At 36.9% G+C, this 18,283-nt stretch overlaps 4 protein-coding genes across 5 annotated transcripts; 1 reads left to right on the forward strand and 3 right to left on the reverse strand.

The window, feature by feature from the left end:
• Positions 1-1,167: 1,167 nt before the first annotated feature.
• LOC306843362 (tyrosine aminotransferase-like) lies at positions 1,168-7,074 on the reverse strand (the record flags this gene model as incomplete). 2 transcript variants are annotated; one of them, XM_079374806.1, is made up of 12 exons in its annotated part: positions 7,006-7,074; positions 6,341-6,600; positions 5,937-6,041; positions 5,689-5,756; positions 5,444-5,602; positions 4,744-4,882; positions 4,605-4,657; positions 2,643-2,795; positions 2,423-2,551; positions 2,258-2,341; positions 1,402-1,500; positions 1,168-1,308 (listed from the first exon to the last, which is right to left on the reverse strand). In XM_079374806.1, the coding sequence occupies exons 2-12, from the start codon at positions 6,579-6,581 to the stop codon at positions 1,168-1,170; spliced, it is 1,371 nt and encodes a 456-aa protein (XP_079230932.1). In that variant the 5' UTR covers positions 6,582-6,600; positions 7,006-7,074. The 2 variants fall into 2 exon arrangements, with proteins under 2 accessions (XP_079230932.1, XP_079230933.1); XM_079374807.1 differs by having other exon boundaries at positions 6,341-6,616.
• An 849-nt stretch (positions 7,075-7,923) lies between these two features.
• On the reverse strand, positions 7,924-13,913 carry LOC306842677 (uncharacterized protein). The gene is made up of 7 exons (XM_079373680.1): positions 13,526-13,913; positions 13,063-13,286; positions 12,484-12,582; positions 12,141-12,242; positions 11,914-12,027; positions 11,364-11,472; positions 7,924-10,919 (listed from the first exon to the last, which is right to left on the reverse strand). The coding sequence occupies exons 1-7, from the start codon at positions 13,671-13,673 to the stop codon at positions 9,856-9,858; spliced, it is 1,860 nt and encodes a 619-aa protein (XP_079229806.1). The 5' UTR covers positions 13,674-13,913; the 3' UTR covers positions 7,924-9,855.
• Positions 13,914-14,336: 423 nt separating this feature from the next.
• Positions 14,337-15,975, forward strand: LOC306842764 (protein C19orf12 homolog). The gene is made up of 3 exons (XM_079373824.1): positions 14,337-14,459; positions 14,781-14,965; positions 15,065-15,975. The coding sequence occupies exons 2-3, from the start codon at positions 14,806-14,808 to the stop codon at positions 15,328-15,330; spliced, it is 426 nt and encodes a 141-aa protein (XP_079229950.1). The 5' UTR covers positions 14,337-14,459; positions 14,781-14,805; the 3' UTR covers positions 15,331-15,975.
• Positions 15,976-16,047: 72 nt separating this feature from the next.
• LOC306842771 (cytochrome b-c1 complex subunit Rieske, mitochondrial-like) lies at positions 16,048-18,142 on the reverse strand. The gene is made up of 2 exons (XM_079373832.1): positions 17,949-18,142; positions 16,048-16,737 (listed from the first exon to the last, which is right to left on the reverse strand). Exons 1-2 carry the CDS (start codon positions 18,067-18,069, stop codon positions 16,127-16,129), a joined length of 732 nt encoding a protein of 243 aa, XP_079229958.1. The 5' UTR covers positions 18,070-18,142; the 3' UTR covers positions 16,048-16,126.
• Between the last annotated feature and the right edge of the window lie 141 nt (positions 18,143-18,283).

Raw genomic sequence — 18,283 nt, forward strand, 5'->3', positions numbered from 1 at the left:
AGATAGAATGCAATCAGATTAAACTTATGATTATAGAAAATCAGTTAATGATGCATAAAATTCTTTACATATCTGTTGATTTTGGTGATGTGGTGTGTTAAATTTGCATATAGCGCAGGAATTCATTTAATTTTTTTGCAACTATTTATTGCATGTTATACAACAGAAGAGGGAACATCCAACAGCGTAATAGGCTGAGCACAAAATAAATGAAACACACACACAAGGAGCAAGAATCGATACAAACAGGTAGCAGATGAAGACATCAAAGAAGAATACACTAAAATAATATGTATATTAACAAAGAGATACAGTTCTTTTTTTCAGAAAAGTTTTCACAAACTCACATATAAAGGAGGGCTTATTTTTTTTTTCCACTTACATGTATGAATATGATGTTTACCCAGCAATAAAACAAAGTTTTGATTTATATTCGTTTTGTCCACACTTCTGTGTGTAACTTGAGAGAGTAACATTGATAAAAAGAAGTCCTTTTCCTTTTTTTCGGGAGGTGAAATCCACCTACACTTCCCTCCTCCCCCTTCTGTAGAATTATTTCTAATAATAATAATAATACACATTTGTCCTTAAAGAAATATTGAGATACAATTTTATTTAAATAGTTTTTGAGGTGTAACAATTGAAAACAAAATTCTAAAAAAAACAACTTTAGATGTCATATATGTGCCATATACAGTATATATGTCATTTTGACTCTCCAAGTGGTTGGGCATGCAAATTAAACGCATGCACTACAAAATATTCCATTCCTAAAATGTCACATATTGGATAAATACTTCACATCATGCAGGATACATATGAAATGGCTTTATGGTTTGGTCACAAGTCTTCCCAAACTTGCCACAATGTCTGTTACAGTGTAAGAAAAAAAAAAGACTACAATATTTTACAATAATGAAAAAAATTGTACCCTCAAAAAATACCCTCCCACCCCTTCCCTATATAATACTAGCCATAATACATATAAAAATATAAATATGATGTTTGCATAGAACTGTGGGTTTCCTGAAAGGGAAAGCATGTCACATGTAATGCACATAACTCTCTTGTAACACTTCGATTCATTCTTCAGCTTCATACACCACTCTTCTTTGCCCTTCGACCGTTCCTCTCCTCCTTTGACCTTTCGTTCTCTGTCGGTTTCTTTCACTGGTCCAATTCGTGGCTGTCTTGGCTTCTAGGTCGATAGTGACGTGCACAGAATTCTCTGATCCGAATGCATGCTTCAATCATCATCTCCTCTGGGACGGTTACCACAATTCGGAAGAAGTTTGGATATTCAAATGCCTACAGAAAGAAACATAGGTGTCAGAATGGATGCAACCAATCTTTGTGATAAATAATCGGTATGAGGTAAGATAAGGAAGATGAATAATTCACCGTAGCGGGCAAACAGAACACAGACTGCTCAGTGACCAGCCGTTCAGTGAACTCCACATCATTCTGGAAATCTGGGAAGTGTTCCATCTCGATCCCCACCTGAGGATGAGCCAGCATAAAATACATTTACCCTCTGGTAACTTGCAACTTTGCACTTTTTGCAAACATGCTCATTCCGAATATGGACATCCTGATGAGGAAATGTGCCAAGTACGATTAAGTGTCTATCAGGCCATTTAAAGAGATAGTTCACCCAAAAATACACATTCTGACATTATCTCCTCACACTCATGTCATATATAAATAAATAATTTTTAATCTGATCTTTTCATTAAATCCTTTGCTCCAGTTCACAAAACCAAGCTGAATGATTTATTTATGAATCAAACTGCACCGGTCAACAGGTTAACTCAATCTAGTCGGCATTAAATGAAAATTCATCCTATTTATTTTCTAAATGCATATCTTATTGTAATCATTTATACATTGTTTCATTCTTTTCTTTTTTTAAATTTTCTTTTTCAATTTGTTTTGACCTTGCACTTTTTAATAAAATTAAAAATAAAACTCCTGTGATGTGTATGCCAGACTTTTCCAATAATTTAGTCCACTTAAGCCCCGCCCTTTCCTACAATCGGCTGCAAGCTCACATTCAGATCTGCCTCCATCTAATCAACAACTGATGGCAGAAAGAAGGAAGGTTTTTTTTTTTTTTGTCATTTTGGAGTTGGAAAACAATAAAGGAGAGTAAATGATTACAATTTTAACTTTTGGTTAAACTACCCCTTTAGTTTTATAAGCAATGTTGCTTCATTTTTATCCACTCTTATCTTATAATACACAAAATTCCACTCACCATAATGTACATGGCTCCTGACGGCATCACTGGATTTAGCCCGGGAACAGTTGACAACTCTGAGTAACATATCTCTGAGTTTGACTGAAAAGGAATATAAAAATTGTGTTATTGTCAGAGTCAGATGTCTACTAGCTTTTCTCTCTGAAACTCTTCTCCTCTTACCTTGAGGAAACTGATGGTGCCTTGGTAGAACTCGGGTGGCGTGTCATTCAAAATGCTCTCTAATGCTCCCTGAACCACAGTACAGGGTCCCAAAATGCGCTGGCTTAGTTTCACAAGTCCCTCTCGAATCTAGAGTAAACATTAGTGTTATTGGTATGGTTTTTTTTTGTTTGTGTGCATATTTTTCGTTTTCTGTTACTGGTGAGAGGCTAATACTTACTCCGGTTCCAAAAATGTCATTACGATCATGGATGAGGATCCAGCCCATCCTCCAGCCAGGAATCAACCAGCGCTTGGCAAGACCACCACAGGACAGGATAGGTACGTCACTGCTGAGAGGTGCCAAAGACTGAAAATCACAGCCTGGGAATACCTGCAGAACAACAGATACACTCAGCCCACTCATTACAACACTGTAAAAGCAACATTTCTTTGAAACATATTTATAATATAATGTAATGTAATATAATATAACAATCTATATAAAATGCAAGATGGATTATATTCTTTTAAAGGTTTGAAGTTTTTAAAAAATGTTTTCAAAGAAACTTGCACACCAAGGCTACATTTATTTGATAAAAAATGCATTTAAAAACAATAATATTGTAAAATATTATTACAATTCATTATGTTAAAATGCGATTTCAATTGACAGAATCTTAATTAGAGTCACATGGCGCTTCAGAAATCATTCTAATATGCTTATTTGGTGCTCATTACAATTTTGTTTTAGGATTCTTTGATGAATAGAAAGTTCAAAATAGCAGCATTTACTTAAAATACTTTTTGGTAATAATATTTAATCAATTGAATGCATTATTTCTTTTTAAAAAAAATCTTACTGACCCCAAACTTTTGAACAAGCTTTTTTTTTCTGGCCAGTAGATGATTGTAAAGATAACAGTATGTTAGCTGCATTCTAGAACTTTTGGCATGCTGTTACCATCCTGTTGGAAGGAGGAGTCTTATGGAAGTTTAGGAATGGGGGACTAAGAAAGGTAGCAAAAGAGAGAGAGTTCCTTGCATGTAGCTGTTTTGTGGTCGTCCACCTGGCTCTAATTACGATTATGGCTTCATGTCTGGTCGATGGATCCGCCCCATCTCCCATTGGCTAAGATACTGCAATTTGCGGTGCTGGCCCTGTTTCACAAGCTCAAACGTGGAAGTATGTTTTGTTGCTGTTGTTTTTAACAGGGTCCAGACAGCGAGGCCACATGAGGTGCTCAATACTGTACCAGATGGAGCTCAAAAACACATCCAGCCAGTCAACATTCTACCTGCAATGAAACGAGGGGGCCGCTCCTCTCCCTACCTTCTCTATCGCCTCAAATACGTCAAGCTTCACGCATGTGCTAACCACAAACACATGTGATGAAATGTACAAAGTCATTGAGCTGCGCTCCAGCCGCTCACTGTCGGCTTACAACCCCAGCTGATTTATTGGGTTACAAACACCTCAGACCGCTGACCGTATTAAGTTGAAAAAACACCATTTTCCACATTACAAAATAAGTTCTCTCTTGGCAACTACTGTCCAGAGTTGTGGACCCATTGCCCTCTGCTCTATTTTCACTGTCCTTCATGGCCTCCATGGCTTTCCAACATCCATTCACCACAACTCTAATCCCTCTAGTGCTGATGTGGTTTCCACTGCTAAACGAGGCAGAGCTGAGCCAGGGAACTGCACGCAACACAACAGAAGGATGTTCTCTACAATTGCAGTACACTTTAAATGTAGTTCCAAAGGGGGGGGGGGGGGGGATTGGTGGAGTTTATGGGTACCACAAAGAATCTTTCAGTGACCACTTCTCAAAAGAACAATTTTTTAAGTGTGAAGAACATATGAAGAACCTTCTGCTATACAGACCATTTGTGCAATGGAAATGTTCCATGGATGTTAAAGGTTCTTCATAGAACCATAGACGCCAATAAAGAACCTCTAATTTTAGGAATGTTCTGAAAGGTTGAAAAGTATCTTGCAAGTAAGCCAGACTCAGTTAAGTCATTTAACAGGGGTCATTGGTGAGCATAGAGTGTGAGCTCCATAAAAGACCACAGTGAGAAGATCTGTGGTCTACTTGACCTTTGAGTACCTCATTAAAGTTAGTTGAAAGTGGACAGAGCTTGGAAAATAAACAGTTCTTAGTAAATGCAAGTGTTCCTGTATTCAGTGTGAGCTCACCATGTCTCCGTAGATCTCATCAGCAAGGATTGGGATACAGTTTCTTGATGCCACTAGATCACATAGAATATTATCAGATTAATATCCTGGCATTTCTGTGGATAAACATTTCTGATATATTATTTGAGTAAACATTCACCGGAAAGAATCTTATGTAGGTGTTCTCTGGAGAACACAGAGCCGCACGGATTGGATGGGTTGTTGACAATCAGACAGGCTGTTTTGTCATCGATCAGACTCTCCAGGTGCTGAAGATCAATCTCCCAGGACTTCTCCGGCTAAAGGATCAAAATATTAAATAATATACATTTCAAAAAGTAAAAAAAAATGAATCTTAGGCCTGATACAGTCAAGAGGTATTGTCGAAACTTACTGCAGAACTGGAAAAAGGGATTATATAAGTGAGATTAAAAGGCATTCCTGTATTGTCTGCCAATAAAATTATTCCTATCTTAATTGTGTTAGGATCTATAACACTAATCTTTATACTTTACTAAAACCTGAGCTGTATTTTTCTGTGTTATTTACATGTGCGTGTTAATGGTTGCTTATATTGATCAATCCCAGATGTGGACCATATATTGTAAGAATGACGCAGCAATTTTCCCTTTCCACTCCACAAACCATCCACTAGTCTTTTATGCCCCCAAACCCGCCCCATCCCACCCCCTCTAATCTCACTTTCCATATGTTTTCTTATTGTAAAGAAAGGCTGTTCTAAATCTCTACTTGCATTTTGCACTTTGTATTTTGTTTTCTGACTCCATGCTAAACTGAGATGATAGACTTTGTCTTTTTGATTTATACACTCATGCTATCAGTGTGATTTATTTACTCACCAGCAGATTGTAGTGCTTGACTTGGATGCCCATAGACACTGCCAGTGTCTTATAGAGGGAGAATCCAGGACGTGGAATTAGGATATTGTCCCCTGGATTACACAAAACACTGATGGTCAACTCTATAGCCTGGCTACAGCCACTGGTCAAGATCACATCCTACAGATTTAAGAAAAAAAATGTTTACTCTTCATCAACTTACAAAAGCATTATGTGAAAAATGACAAATGATGGATGTGACGCACTTTGTCTTCCAGTGGTGCTTCTGGACAGCTGTAGAAGTTTGCAACAGCTTCTCTGCTCTTTTGGTAACCTGTCAAAGTTATTTAAAATAAGGATTATTTTCATGAGGAGAGAATCATACACATTTTATCAGAATGCAAATGCAAAGTGGGACTACTTAACCGTTGTATACCAAATGAGGCAACTAATTTCTCTTAAAATTTCAGCATTCATTTTTTAATGAAGCAGAAAATGAATGCCTAAGACTTACCTACTGAGGGAGCATAGCCATTGTATTTGTTTGAGTCTATGGCCTCCTTCACTGCCTGTAAAACAGTGTCATCTGTTGGCAAGTTCCCAAACACAGTTGGGTCACCTGGTGGAAAAATCAAGTCCAAAACAAAACATTTACATTTAATCGCTCCGCAAAAAGAATATTGCAAATAATAGCCAACTTACGATGAATGAGACAAGGATAAAATAAAAAAAATTAAGCCATTGCTTTTTAGCTACACCTATGATACACTAACATTTTCCATTTGTTTTAAAAAATGTAAGTGTTTAATTAATAGATTATAGCCCAGCTGATATAAAACTAAGTTAAAAATATTGGATCATAACATTTAGTGTTTTAGTTTTTTTGCATACAAGTAGGTTATTTGATGCATAACTTACCAATGGATAGAGCAATCATGGGTTTCTCGGGGTTGGGAGTGAGTTTCATCCCGTCCACTATGGCTCGGATGGGGTTGAGTGTTTTTTTGGACATCTCTGAGGGTCTGACGGTCCATCTCTGCCTGAGGCTCTTCAGTTTGGCAGGGTTCACACTCACATGAGTCCGCACACTCACATGATGCACACCGTTACCGTTGATGCCATTGTTCTCAGCTCCGTTCATTTTCACCACAAAAGACATTTTCTTGGTCTATGCACTTCTGAAAGAGATGATGTCTAGAGAATGAAAAATATGACATTGATAGAGTAAAATATGTTGACTAATACTTCTGCATATATATTATGTTTATATATATATAATACTTCTGCATATTACATTAGGCTACATACGAAAAACACTAGTCTAAATAATCAGATTAATATAGAACTGTAGAATTTTAATATAGTCTAACATTCGTCCAATTAGACAAAATTCGTCTAAAATATCAAAAAGTAACACAAACATTTGTGGAAATGTATTTTTCTATTGTTTAAAAATATACAAAACATACAGGCTATGCCACAATAAAGATATTTATTTTAGACACTAAATGAATAAAAACCTGAATGCATATGCTACTTTACGCTACAAGCAATACACAGAACTTATAAAGTAACATAAATACCTTATCAAGTTTCTTATTATAACAAATCAAGCTCCAGTGGCTGGGGATGAGATAAATAGGTAAATATGTGCATAGAATGATTAAGACGGTTCATAGACCGGCTTTATACAGAACCCCCCAAATGGGTGTTGAACCCTGCCCATGTTTCCATTGGTGGAGACTGAGGGCAGTCCAAAACTCCCCCGTTACATCATAAGTCTAAAATTCTATAGTTTTGGGGTTGAACCTCATCCTCCTCTTTCTATAAACTGCGGATGCGAACGCACGCGATCTGTGCGTAAAAGCGCGAGGAGCACAAACACTCACAAAACATGAGTTATGCACAGGCACTTTCCTTCTTTCAAAATTATTGCTGTCTCATTCTATCACTTCATTTATTATTATTATTTTATTAGTTGCACCAGCGCACATTTATAATGAGAGAAGCCGTTTAGGTTTAACATTGTATTTCAGATTTCCGATACTGTTCATCAAGCATCATTTGGAGAGTATTCTCCACATCTGTAATGAGAATGAAAGAGGCTGGTCTCTACATTTGTCTTACATAAGTTAAGCTCACGTTTTATTGGTGCCAACACTGCAACTATTGGCCATTCTGCTATTATGCAAGTAAAACGATTAAGTCTGTGAAAGGCCTTTTGCCAACTATCCCAAATATAGAAAATCAAAGGCTTAGGGTCTCTCACAATCACAAAAAAGTTCAAAACAACAGTTGTTCATGCCTTGTTTACTACTAATGGGACATCTAGTTCAAATATAAATTCAAATTTGGATTTTTTCCAATGAATCCAAGAATTGGATGATTTGAAAAGCTCAGTCCCAGTTCAGCAAAAAAAGAGTGACACGCGCACACGTTTCACAGTACGAAAAGACAACTACAGGAGGTAAACAATGACAAAATAATGACAATTTTCATTTTGGGTGAACTATTGCTTTAATAAAAGTCATATGGCTTAAAAACAAATAATATATATATTTTTTAAAAAATGCTGTCACTTGAATGATTTATGTAACTCTTTCAAGCTCAAACAATCATCATTATCCAAAACACCTACAGACATTAGATGCCATTTTTTCTACCTGACAGCACATATGAATGAGTGCACTATATCTGATGCAATAATGACAAAGTAGTTTGCAATAACATATCAAATTTAAACTCAAGTCAGGTAAATAAAAGACAGAATGGAGTTTTACAGAGCAATAACCTTGAACTTCAAACTCACAACTCTTTCATGTTTTTTGTACTTGGCATAACCACCTATTTAAGAAACCAGCACGTACACACGAAACACCCAATTAGGCTAAGACTAACCTTAAGACTCTTTTGACCTGATATTTAAACTGAAAGTAGGGTCAACACAACCTTGTAGGCAAATGAAGGGTGTGCTTAAAACAAAGTAAAAAAAACTCATGTCATAATCCAAAATGTCTGTCCTTACATAACCCTTCTAGGTAAATCACAGAAAGCATGTCAACATGTATCCGCCAAACAACGCCATACAGAGACCCAGCAATAACCCTGACCCACCATACGCGTCACTAAACCAACAGTACACAGTGTTCCACATTGGAAACCATGTCGTTTTAGAGTTATATACTCACACTTCATAGGACCTTCAGGGCAACAGGAGTCAAAAAAATGTGATTGATTACAAAAAACATACAGGACACAAATATTTTGGCATTGACCTTTCTTTAACATCCATGGAACATTTCCAAGAGCTTTAAGGCAAGCATTTGGACCTCTATGAGGTAAACGATGAGGTAAAAAAGCTGCATAGTTTCCTAACCCTAATGAGAGTTCGTTCAAACATCCGAAGTAAATGGCCAAACTCAATGTTTGAGTACCTATGCATCTAAACACATGTTGAAGACCATGTTCACAGGCACCTTTTTAATTTCTTCTGATTTTGTCTCCGTTAGGCTTGTAATCAGGGTCATGAATCTTCTGAGTATAAATCAGAATACAGTGTATTTGCATCAAATAACATGTATTGATAGTCTTCAGGCTTTTGTTCTCCTAAAATACCTAATATATGCTTAGTCTGTTGAAGCCACTTGGACTTCATGAGGAAGCTTTGACTCCCTAAGGACAGTTTCAGATTGTGTTCATTGGTTCAGCTTGGTTTGGTGAAGAAAATGGTGGCTAAAATCTGTCCTGCGTTGACTCCTGGAGTGACAAGTTGTTTTGAGGCTGTGGATTGAGATGATGTGGAGAACTGTTGGTGGACTAAAGGTGAAGGAACAACTGGTTTCTTTGAGGACACTGGTGAAATACTGAGCATTTTATCTACCATTAAATGATGAGGTAAAATAAGGTGAAAATCTGCAATTTTCTTCTTCTAAATTGTCACAGGCTCTGTATGAATACACGGCTCTTGCACATTCTTCCTTGGTCAATCTGTGAAGGCATAGTTGAGGTTGAAGCCACTTGGACTGCATGAGAAAGCTTTGACTCTGCAAGGACCGTTTCAGATGATGTTATTTGGTTCTGTGAAGACAACGGTAGCTAAAATCTGTCCTGTGTTGATTCTTTAAGTGCCAAGTTGCTTTGAGGCCGTGGACTGAAATTATGAGGAGAACTGTTGGTGGACTGAAGATGGAGTACTGGTTTCTTTAAAGACTGACCTGCTGACCATCAAAAGCTTTAAGCATTTTGACCTCCATGAGGTAAACCGACAAGGTAAAATAAAGTAAAAAACCTGCATATTTTTCCAACCCTGATGCGAGTTTATTCAAACATCCAAGTAAAATGCTAAAATAGATGTTTGAGCAGCTCTGCATCTGAAAAAAATGATGAAGGCTACATTCACTGGCACTTTCTTTTTGATGTGCTCTGCTTTAGTCTTAGTCAAGCTTGTAATCAGGGTCATCAGAGTCTGTTGAATCTGAATCTACTGAATATGAATCAGAATACAATGCATTTACATCAAATAACATGTATTGATCCTCTTCAGGCTCTTGTTCTCCTTGTAAAATGTCACGGGCTCTGTATGAATCCATGGCTCTGGCACATTCTTCCTTGCTTAATCTATTAAGGCACACTTGAGGTTGAAGCCACTTGGACTGCATTAGGAAGCTTTGACTCTCTAATGACAGTTTCAGATTCTGTTCATCAGTTTTGCTTGGTTCGGCGAAGACAACGGCAGCTAAAATCTGTCCTGCATTGATTGCAAGTTGCTTTGAGGCTGTGGACTGAGATGATGAGGAGGACTGTCGGAGCACTGAAGGTGATGCAGCAACTGGATTTTTTGAGGACACAGGTGAAAGACTGACCTGCTGGATGTAGGACATTGAAATGTTTGTAGAGGATGAATCTGGGTTAGAGGACAATGAGTGCTGGTTTGGAGATGCTCGAGGCTGTAGTGTGCACGGGAGAAGTGGTGGTGTGCTCTGGGTTGATGTTGGAGTGCATTCTGCTTGTACGACTTCTCCATCAAGCTCTTCAGAACATTCCTGAAGGATGCTCCTCATTTTTTTGCCATGTCTGGAGCAGATCTGCTCTGGAAAATCAGTCTCACTTTTCTTCTGTTCTGGTTCATATTGAGTTTTCTCCTGTCTGTGCCTCCCAACCAGATCCTTCTCCACCAGAAGAGACTGGCTGAAGTCAATCTGATCTATTTCAGAATCTGATAACTGCGTAGACGTAACAATTACTCCATCACCACAAATCTTCTCCTGATGTAAAATAGTTTCTGTGTTTATATTCTGCCACAAGCCCTGAGAACCAGACAGCTCTTTTGTGCTGATTTGTGAGAGTCGATTCTCATTTGTGCTGTTCTGAGATGACCTCAAAAATACACAGAGGGTACCATTGGATGGTTTAACAACTTCAGCGTCCCTTTGTACCTCACAAGTGTTTGAAAGTGATGGTGAGAGACTGTCGTCAAGGCTCTGATTTGTTGTTACAGCTGTCAAATAGAGAAAAATGAAGATGAAAATAAAGAATGGCCATAACTTTTGTTTCAATCGAACTGAATTAATTCCGATTAATGAATCTGAATGTAGGGTTTACATGAACACTAAATATAGTGATCGTGTTGATGTGTGCATTTATATGTCACAAGCTTCAAATCAGAATTGATTTTTTGACATGCGCACACTGCACAAATATAGAGAGTTCCCTGCTGTTTGCACATAATAACGATTCTCCTACGCTGTTTCTTAATTTGTTTTAAACAGAAGAATTAATATTTTTCCATAAATATTACATAAAACCGCCATGCCATGCTGCTTATATTTATCATGCTGTACAAAACACCCGATTGTGCCTTCAATCCGATTACTAATGGATTATTTGTGTGCATGTAAATATAGCCAATGTCTGTAATTTCTGAATTTGTTATGTTTCTTACCACAATGCAGGAGTCTCTTCAGAACTGTGGTTAGAGATGCACTATCCCTTGAAAGTAACTTTTTTAGGATCTTCTCTCCCTTCCCATATGAATGGGACTGCTTTAGTACCTGGACACAAATGTGGATACAACAGAATAACATATCAAAATCACTAGTATTGATATGATAATGTTTTTAAAGAAAGGCAATAAAGAATTTATTGTGCTGATACAAATAAAATGTATATACTGAATGTATAAAAGCATACAGTATATTTTTGAAGACCTTAATTTTTGATTAAACTGAATATATAACATTTTAAGGCCCTGTGGGAACTCTGACTAGATATTTAGCCAATATATTTATGTGCATTTAGTTGTTGGAATTTTTTCATCTGTTTTATCGTCTGTCAGAAAAAATCAACTGTTGTTCTATTAATTTTAGTATTTTATTAAAGTCTTTTTTTTTTCAGAAAAATAAAAGCCCAAAAAAATAGTAATGCCTTTTTTTAAAAAGCACAACTAAACAGAAAATGTACTACTTTAGACACAATTGCACATAAACAGTTACCTGTTCAATACACGTTGGTTGTGGCAGGACTTTGTCTAGCTCTCCCAAATAGTGTACAAGTCTCTCCTCCAGTTTCTGTGCATAGCGTTCACCATATTGCTCCTCCATTAAATCCTGCAAAGTTAAATGGTCACATTTGACTTGAGGATCTGGAACTGATGCAAACTAGTTCTTATTTAAGTAATGTACCATTCAAAGTACAAAGTTTTTTTTTTTTTTTCACTAACCCGAATGTAAGTTTCACGCATATCCCTGTCTCTTGCCAGTACATGAGCAAAGGCCTTGAAATCTTTCTGGTTTTTCTGCATCAGATCCATGTTCCTGCGGCTCTATATAGAAGCATGATATAAACAAAAGGAAAGAGTTAAAAAGCTCAGCAGTCCTAAAAAATATTTTCTATTTTAAAGCATTATTTGTGTCAATGCAGACAATGCAATACAGTACTGACACATAGTAGGATATTAACTTAATACACTTCAACAAGAACCCATGCATCATATAGTACATTTATAAATTACTTCGTTTTTTATGTATTTACGGTGGCCCCTGGTGGAAGGAGATCACACTTACACATTTGTGATACTCTGGAAGGTTTTTAGGGAAAAAGTTTTCAATCTTGTCGGAGATTTTAGCAGTGCTCTGGTCATTCCACAACATCCACATGATAACCTAAAAAAGTGAATGCATCGTAAAGTAGTCATGTAATGCCAAACAAATTCATACTCTCACAATTAAACTTATGCATTCTATAAAATTAAGGAAGGAACTTTGCTTCATTTAATTTAACAATGCAATCAGATAGAGTACACTGCCTTTGGGAGAAATTAAGTTTAATTATTTTATTTTGCCTACTTCGCCTTTCTTGTTGAGATTTCTTATTTTGTAAAATCTCATAAACAAGAATAAAAAATTTCTGAAGGACTACAATTTTATTTTTCTTTCTGATTGAGGTGTCTTTTGTTTATCTGTTTGTATCTTTCCTTTCCATTCTATGTTCTTTAATGGAGTGGTGATTATTATGATTAATGTTATTTATTTTTCTATTATTATAATTACCATAATGAAAAACCCATGGAAATCCCTATACAAACAGCTAGTTATTTCTGGTTGGTTGACCTATGTATTTTATAAAAGAAAACAATGCCTCACCAAAGTCTGCAGACCAAACATGATCTTCATGTGTTTGATGGGAGTCACTAGTCTTGGCACAAGTGGGTACGTAGCATCCAAAAACTCAGTGACTCTCTCAAAGTGCTTGATGTCTCTGGCTTGCACGATCCTCCAGACCTCTGCCGCCACCACACGGATTCTGCACGGCTCTTCAAGGGTCAGAAGATGCCAGTCACCTTCTAGCCATAATGGAGGCCCTAGAACTGAAAGAGGTTAAAGTTGATTAGCTCTCCTGTGCATTCATTTCAAACTAGTTTATGTTAGATCTATCATTGACTTGCACCAACTGTGCAGTTGATTTATGACAATAAAGTAACAAATAACACAGTAACTGTGTAATTACATGCAAAAGCATTGCTTCAATAGATTATAGTGTTTTTAACTGAAAGCAATGCAATAAATGCTTGTTTGTTTGGGTTATTAAAAACATAGCAAGAAACACCTTCTAAGACCTCCATCATCCGTTTAGTCCATGCATATTCAATGATCCATAATGGTAAAGCAGGAATAAGGTGAGCACAGGCCTTTTCCAACCACAAGTTTTCACTCATTCCAGCCAAAGCAGCTGTTTCAGTCTTTAACACTGTCATGATGTCTTTCAGTGCAGAGCATCTCAGATGATGATGAGCTCCATTTAAAAGTCAAATTTTGTTAGGCATGTCCGGGCACGTTTAGAAAGTAAATGACAGAACAGTACTTTCACTTATAGAACATCAAAGTTAGATATATCACGGAAAAATTCAATCTCGTTCGGTATTACATCGACTGCGCAAGCTACTCATAAAGCCAGTGCATATATTCTTTGCGTGAAAACAGAAATTGTTGACTGTGCTGTTTTAAAAAAAGCACAGCTGAAGGAGTTTTTCAAAATAAGAGAACACTTCCGCATCACATAAAATAAGCTAAACTATATATATAAAAACGTTCTGAAAGAGAACGTTCTGATTTAACGTTCTTACCATTGTGTTTCATATGGCGGGCCAAATTAAATTAAATAATTAAAATGTGTAAATATTTATTCACATTTCGTTTTGAACAAAGTTCACTTTATCGATAAATAAATATTTATTTTAAATATTTTAACTTTTAAAAATTGTCATAGATCAGTTTTCACAATCTTTAAGGCAATAATGGGTTGGTAAATGTTGCAGAGACATGGTTCAAAGACATTCAAATTGTTCACAAACGCGCACCAACACGAGGTATTTTATTTTGAAAACTATATTTCCAGCTTCACACTTTAAAAAAATCATGACATAGCGCTTGTTGACTTAATGTGTTGACTTCTGGAGGTTTGATAGTTTGACTTGAGTCACCGAATCTCCAAATGATCGGTTTTATATTGTTGATAGGGAATCTAAAAGTTGCCTTTGAAGGTGAGTGTATGGTGCACAACAGTATTTTTTTATGTGTCCTTGCGTTCTATATGGCATTTTTTTATCATCTTTAATTTGATCGTCTTTGCACGTCACTCATATATTTTAATGAAATACATTTTATTATATAGCCACACTTTATTTTTGTATTTCTACAAATCTGGGGAAGGGAAGTGGTGTGTGGCCAAGTATGGTGACCCATACTCGGAATTTGTGCTCTGTATTTAACCCATTCAAGTGCACACACAGTAGTGAACACACACAGTCGGGGGTTCGGTGCCTTGCTCAAGGGTCTCACCTCAGTTCTAATTGTGTTCTCAGTTATACTGTAATATTTCCAAGCAAGATGCCGCCACGCGTTGACGACGTAATGAAACTGTGTTGTGAGCTATCCGCAAATCAACAAGTCAAAACAACGGTAAAGCAGTCTGGAAAAGGAGCAGCAGCTGCTGGTGGTTTGGCTTTTGCAGGAGGCTTAATAGGGGGTCCTCTGGGAATTGCACTGGGCAAGTCTATTCATGCCTTATACAGCATGCAACCTTATTCATGATATACTGTAATATGTGATGCTGGTTTCTCTTACCTGCACTTTTGTATTTTTTAAGGTGGGGCTGTTGGTGGACTGATTGGATGCTGGATGACTACCGGACAGTTTAAACCTCTACCTCAGGTTATCCTAGAACTGACACCTGACCAGCAGCACAGACTCTATGAGGATGTTGTAACCATTTTAGGCTCAATAACATGGACTGATGTTGCACAGCTGACTGTCCTTGTAATGGGAAATGCCACTCTACAGCAACAAGTGACCGCTGCTCTTCTGAGCTACATACAAAAGGAACTTCAAGCCGAAGTGCATTATGTAGACTGACAATGAGAAACAACATTTCAAACCTTATATCATGTGTCATACGGGTTGTTTGATTGGATGCTTGAGTACTGTAGTTGAAACTGGCATACAGCATATTGGTAGTACTGTATAAAAGTGTTTTTAACTTTATATGGTACATTTGAAACTGTGAAATCTTTCCTCCACAGGATAAAAAAGGTAATTGTGAGTTTTTTTTAATTACATTTGACTTTCTCACAATTCAGAGTTTATATCTGACAATTTTCTTGCATTTTTGATGAAAAAAGTCAGAATTATTCCATGGCTGAAACAAAAAACACAATTGCGAGATGTAAACTCAGAATTCTGCGGGGGAAAAAACTTGAGATAAAAATAATGCAACTTAATCTTACAATTCAGATTTTTTTTCTTGCAATTCTGAGAGAAAAGTCAGAATTAATTCATTATGGAAATAAAATACGGAATTGTGAGAATTCTACGTGGAAAAAAGTGAATTTGTGAGATGTAAACTAGCAATTAGGAAAAAAAAATCTGACAATGTATATTCTTTGCAATAATATCCTGACATAATGTGCAGCTTGGTTTCAGATTATACATTGTAGAATATATGTGAATGATATCGTTGAATGCCTTTCTAAAAATATTTAATTAAACTTTTTTTGGTGGTCTGATAGAACTGTATTTGTTCATTTGTAACCAAGATTTGCATGCCCAGTTAAAAGCCTCAAAACGGATGTTGGTTGCTTTAAAATATATATTTATTAATAGTTAGATTTGGCCAGACACAGTAAAAGCATACAGAGAAAATGTCCATTGCTTATCCAACAATTACAGTATCCTCATCAGGAAACTCATAATAAGGCACCTCCAAGTTGAGAGGTGCGGGTCCTTTTCTGATCCTTCCTGAAGCATCATAATGTGACCCGTGGCAGGGGCAGTAGTACCCGCCGTAATCACCGGCGTTTGCGATTGGCACACAGCCAAGATGAGTGCAGACACCAATGACGATGACCCAGGTGGGGTTGGCGACGCGGTCTGTGTCATGCTGGGGGTCCCGGAGCTCAGAGAGATCTACGCTCTGCTCGGCTGCGATCTCCTTCTCTGTTCTGTGACGAACAAACAGAGGTTTGCCTCTCCACTTGAAGGTCATGTTTTTCCCCTCTGGGATGTCGGACAACTTGATCTCGATTTTGGACAGGGCCAGGACATCCGCAGAGGCACTCATTGAGGACACGAATTGGGTAACGACCGTTTTGGCAGCATAGACACCCACCACAGCAGTGGATCCGGTCACCAGGTAAGAGAAGGCCCGTCTAGCATCGCCGCTCTCCTGAGAGGGCTTCTTGGGGTCCAACACCTCAACACGCCGATAGTCAGAGAAGTCAGGGATTTTGATGTCGGTGTGAGCGAGACGTGTTCCAAAATGGCCTAAAAATGATATAGAATGGTCATTGCATATATAGGGATATAACCTATTTTATTGCATCTATAAAGATATTAATTTATAGTTTAATATAATATGTGAACCTGGACCACAAACCAGTCATAAGGGTAATTTTTTAAAATGGAAAATCAGAAAGCAGAATAAATAAGCCTGCCATTGATGTATGGTTTGTTAGGATAGGACAATATTTACCGAGATACAACTATTTAAAAGTCTGGAATCTGAGGGTGCAAAAAACATATATAAATATTGAGAAAATCGCCTTTAAAGTTGTCCAAACGACGTCCTTAGCAATGCATATTACTAACAAAAAATTAGTTTTGATATTTATGATAGGAAATGTACAAAATATCTTCATGGAACATGACCTTTACTTAATAACCTACTGATTTTTTGGCATAAAAGAAAAATCGATCATTTTGAACCATACAATGTATTTTTGGCAATTTCTACAAATATACCCCAGCGACTTAAGACTGGTTTTGTGGTCCAGGGTCACATACATAATATAACCATATAATATGTCAATAGCATGACTTATTATAGGATTAATTGATTAAATGAGGTCTGGTATGCAATAATGGAACCACAAGTAAATTTATTTAATACATAAAGAAATAGAAAAGACATTTTATTCAGATCTTTAACTTTTAGACTATTTCTGTAGCACAACAAACATTAGTCTGGAACTGATGGGTACTTTACTGTAAAAAAGGTAATTGCTACAAGCTACTAATTACATCAACATTAGAGTTAGATCACTGTACTAATTATTCTCTCTAAAAAAGTAATGCATTACTTATTATTACTTTATAAATCTTATGTCAGCCTCGACAGACATATAACTGCTCTTTTGATTCCTTCAAATAATTATTATAAAATTTAACAAATTATTCTTGAACTGACCAAATAATTTTAAAGGGACATGGTTACATTAAAAACACAAATTTTAACATTATATGTTTAATGCACTATTGTACATTTATATATAACATGATTCTATAGTTTGTACATTATTACATCAGATGTAACTGTAGTTAAATTACATAGAATTCAGTAAAGTAATCCGTTACTTTACATTTTCAAGGGAAAAGTAATTAAATTACAGTCATTCATTACTTGGTAATGCATTACACCCGATACTGGTTTAGAATATCAAGAGTCTTGAACAGCCTGGCATGATATATCCACCTACCGCTCACAGCAGACTTCACCAGCACTTCTGTGTTCACTGCACCGGGAAGTAATGCTTTCAGTGGACCACAAGCCTGCAGGTAAGGGGACAAAGCCCCCAAACGAGCGGGTAGGGACATCATTTTATGCGGTTAAAAAGGCTACTTACAGCCCGCGCGGTCACGCCGACCTTTGAATGAAGAGAGAGCGTGTACTGCGGAAGCTCCTCCTTCGGTGCGTCATAGATGACCGGCTATTTACTGAACAGAAAGCGCAAAGTAAAACAGAGATGATAAAATAATTATTCCCATTAAGATATTTAAATGATAAATACAATATATCAATTCAATTAGCTCC

The sequence above is a fragment of the Barbus barbus genome, assembly GCF_936440315.1.
Source record: "Barbus barbus genome assembly, chromosome: 23".
NCBI classification, from domain to species: Eukaryota; Metazoa; Chordata; class Actinopteri; order Cypriniformes; family Cyprinidae; genus Barbus; species Barbus barbus.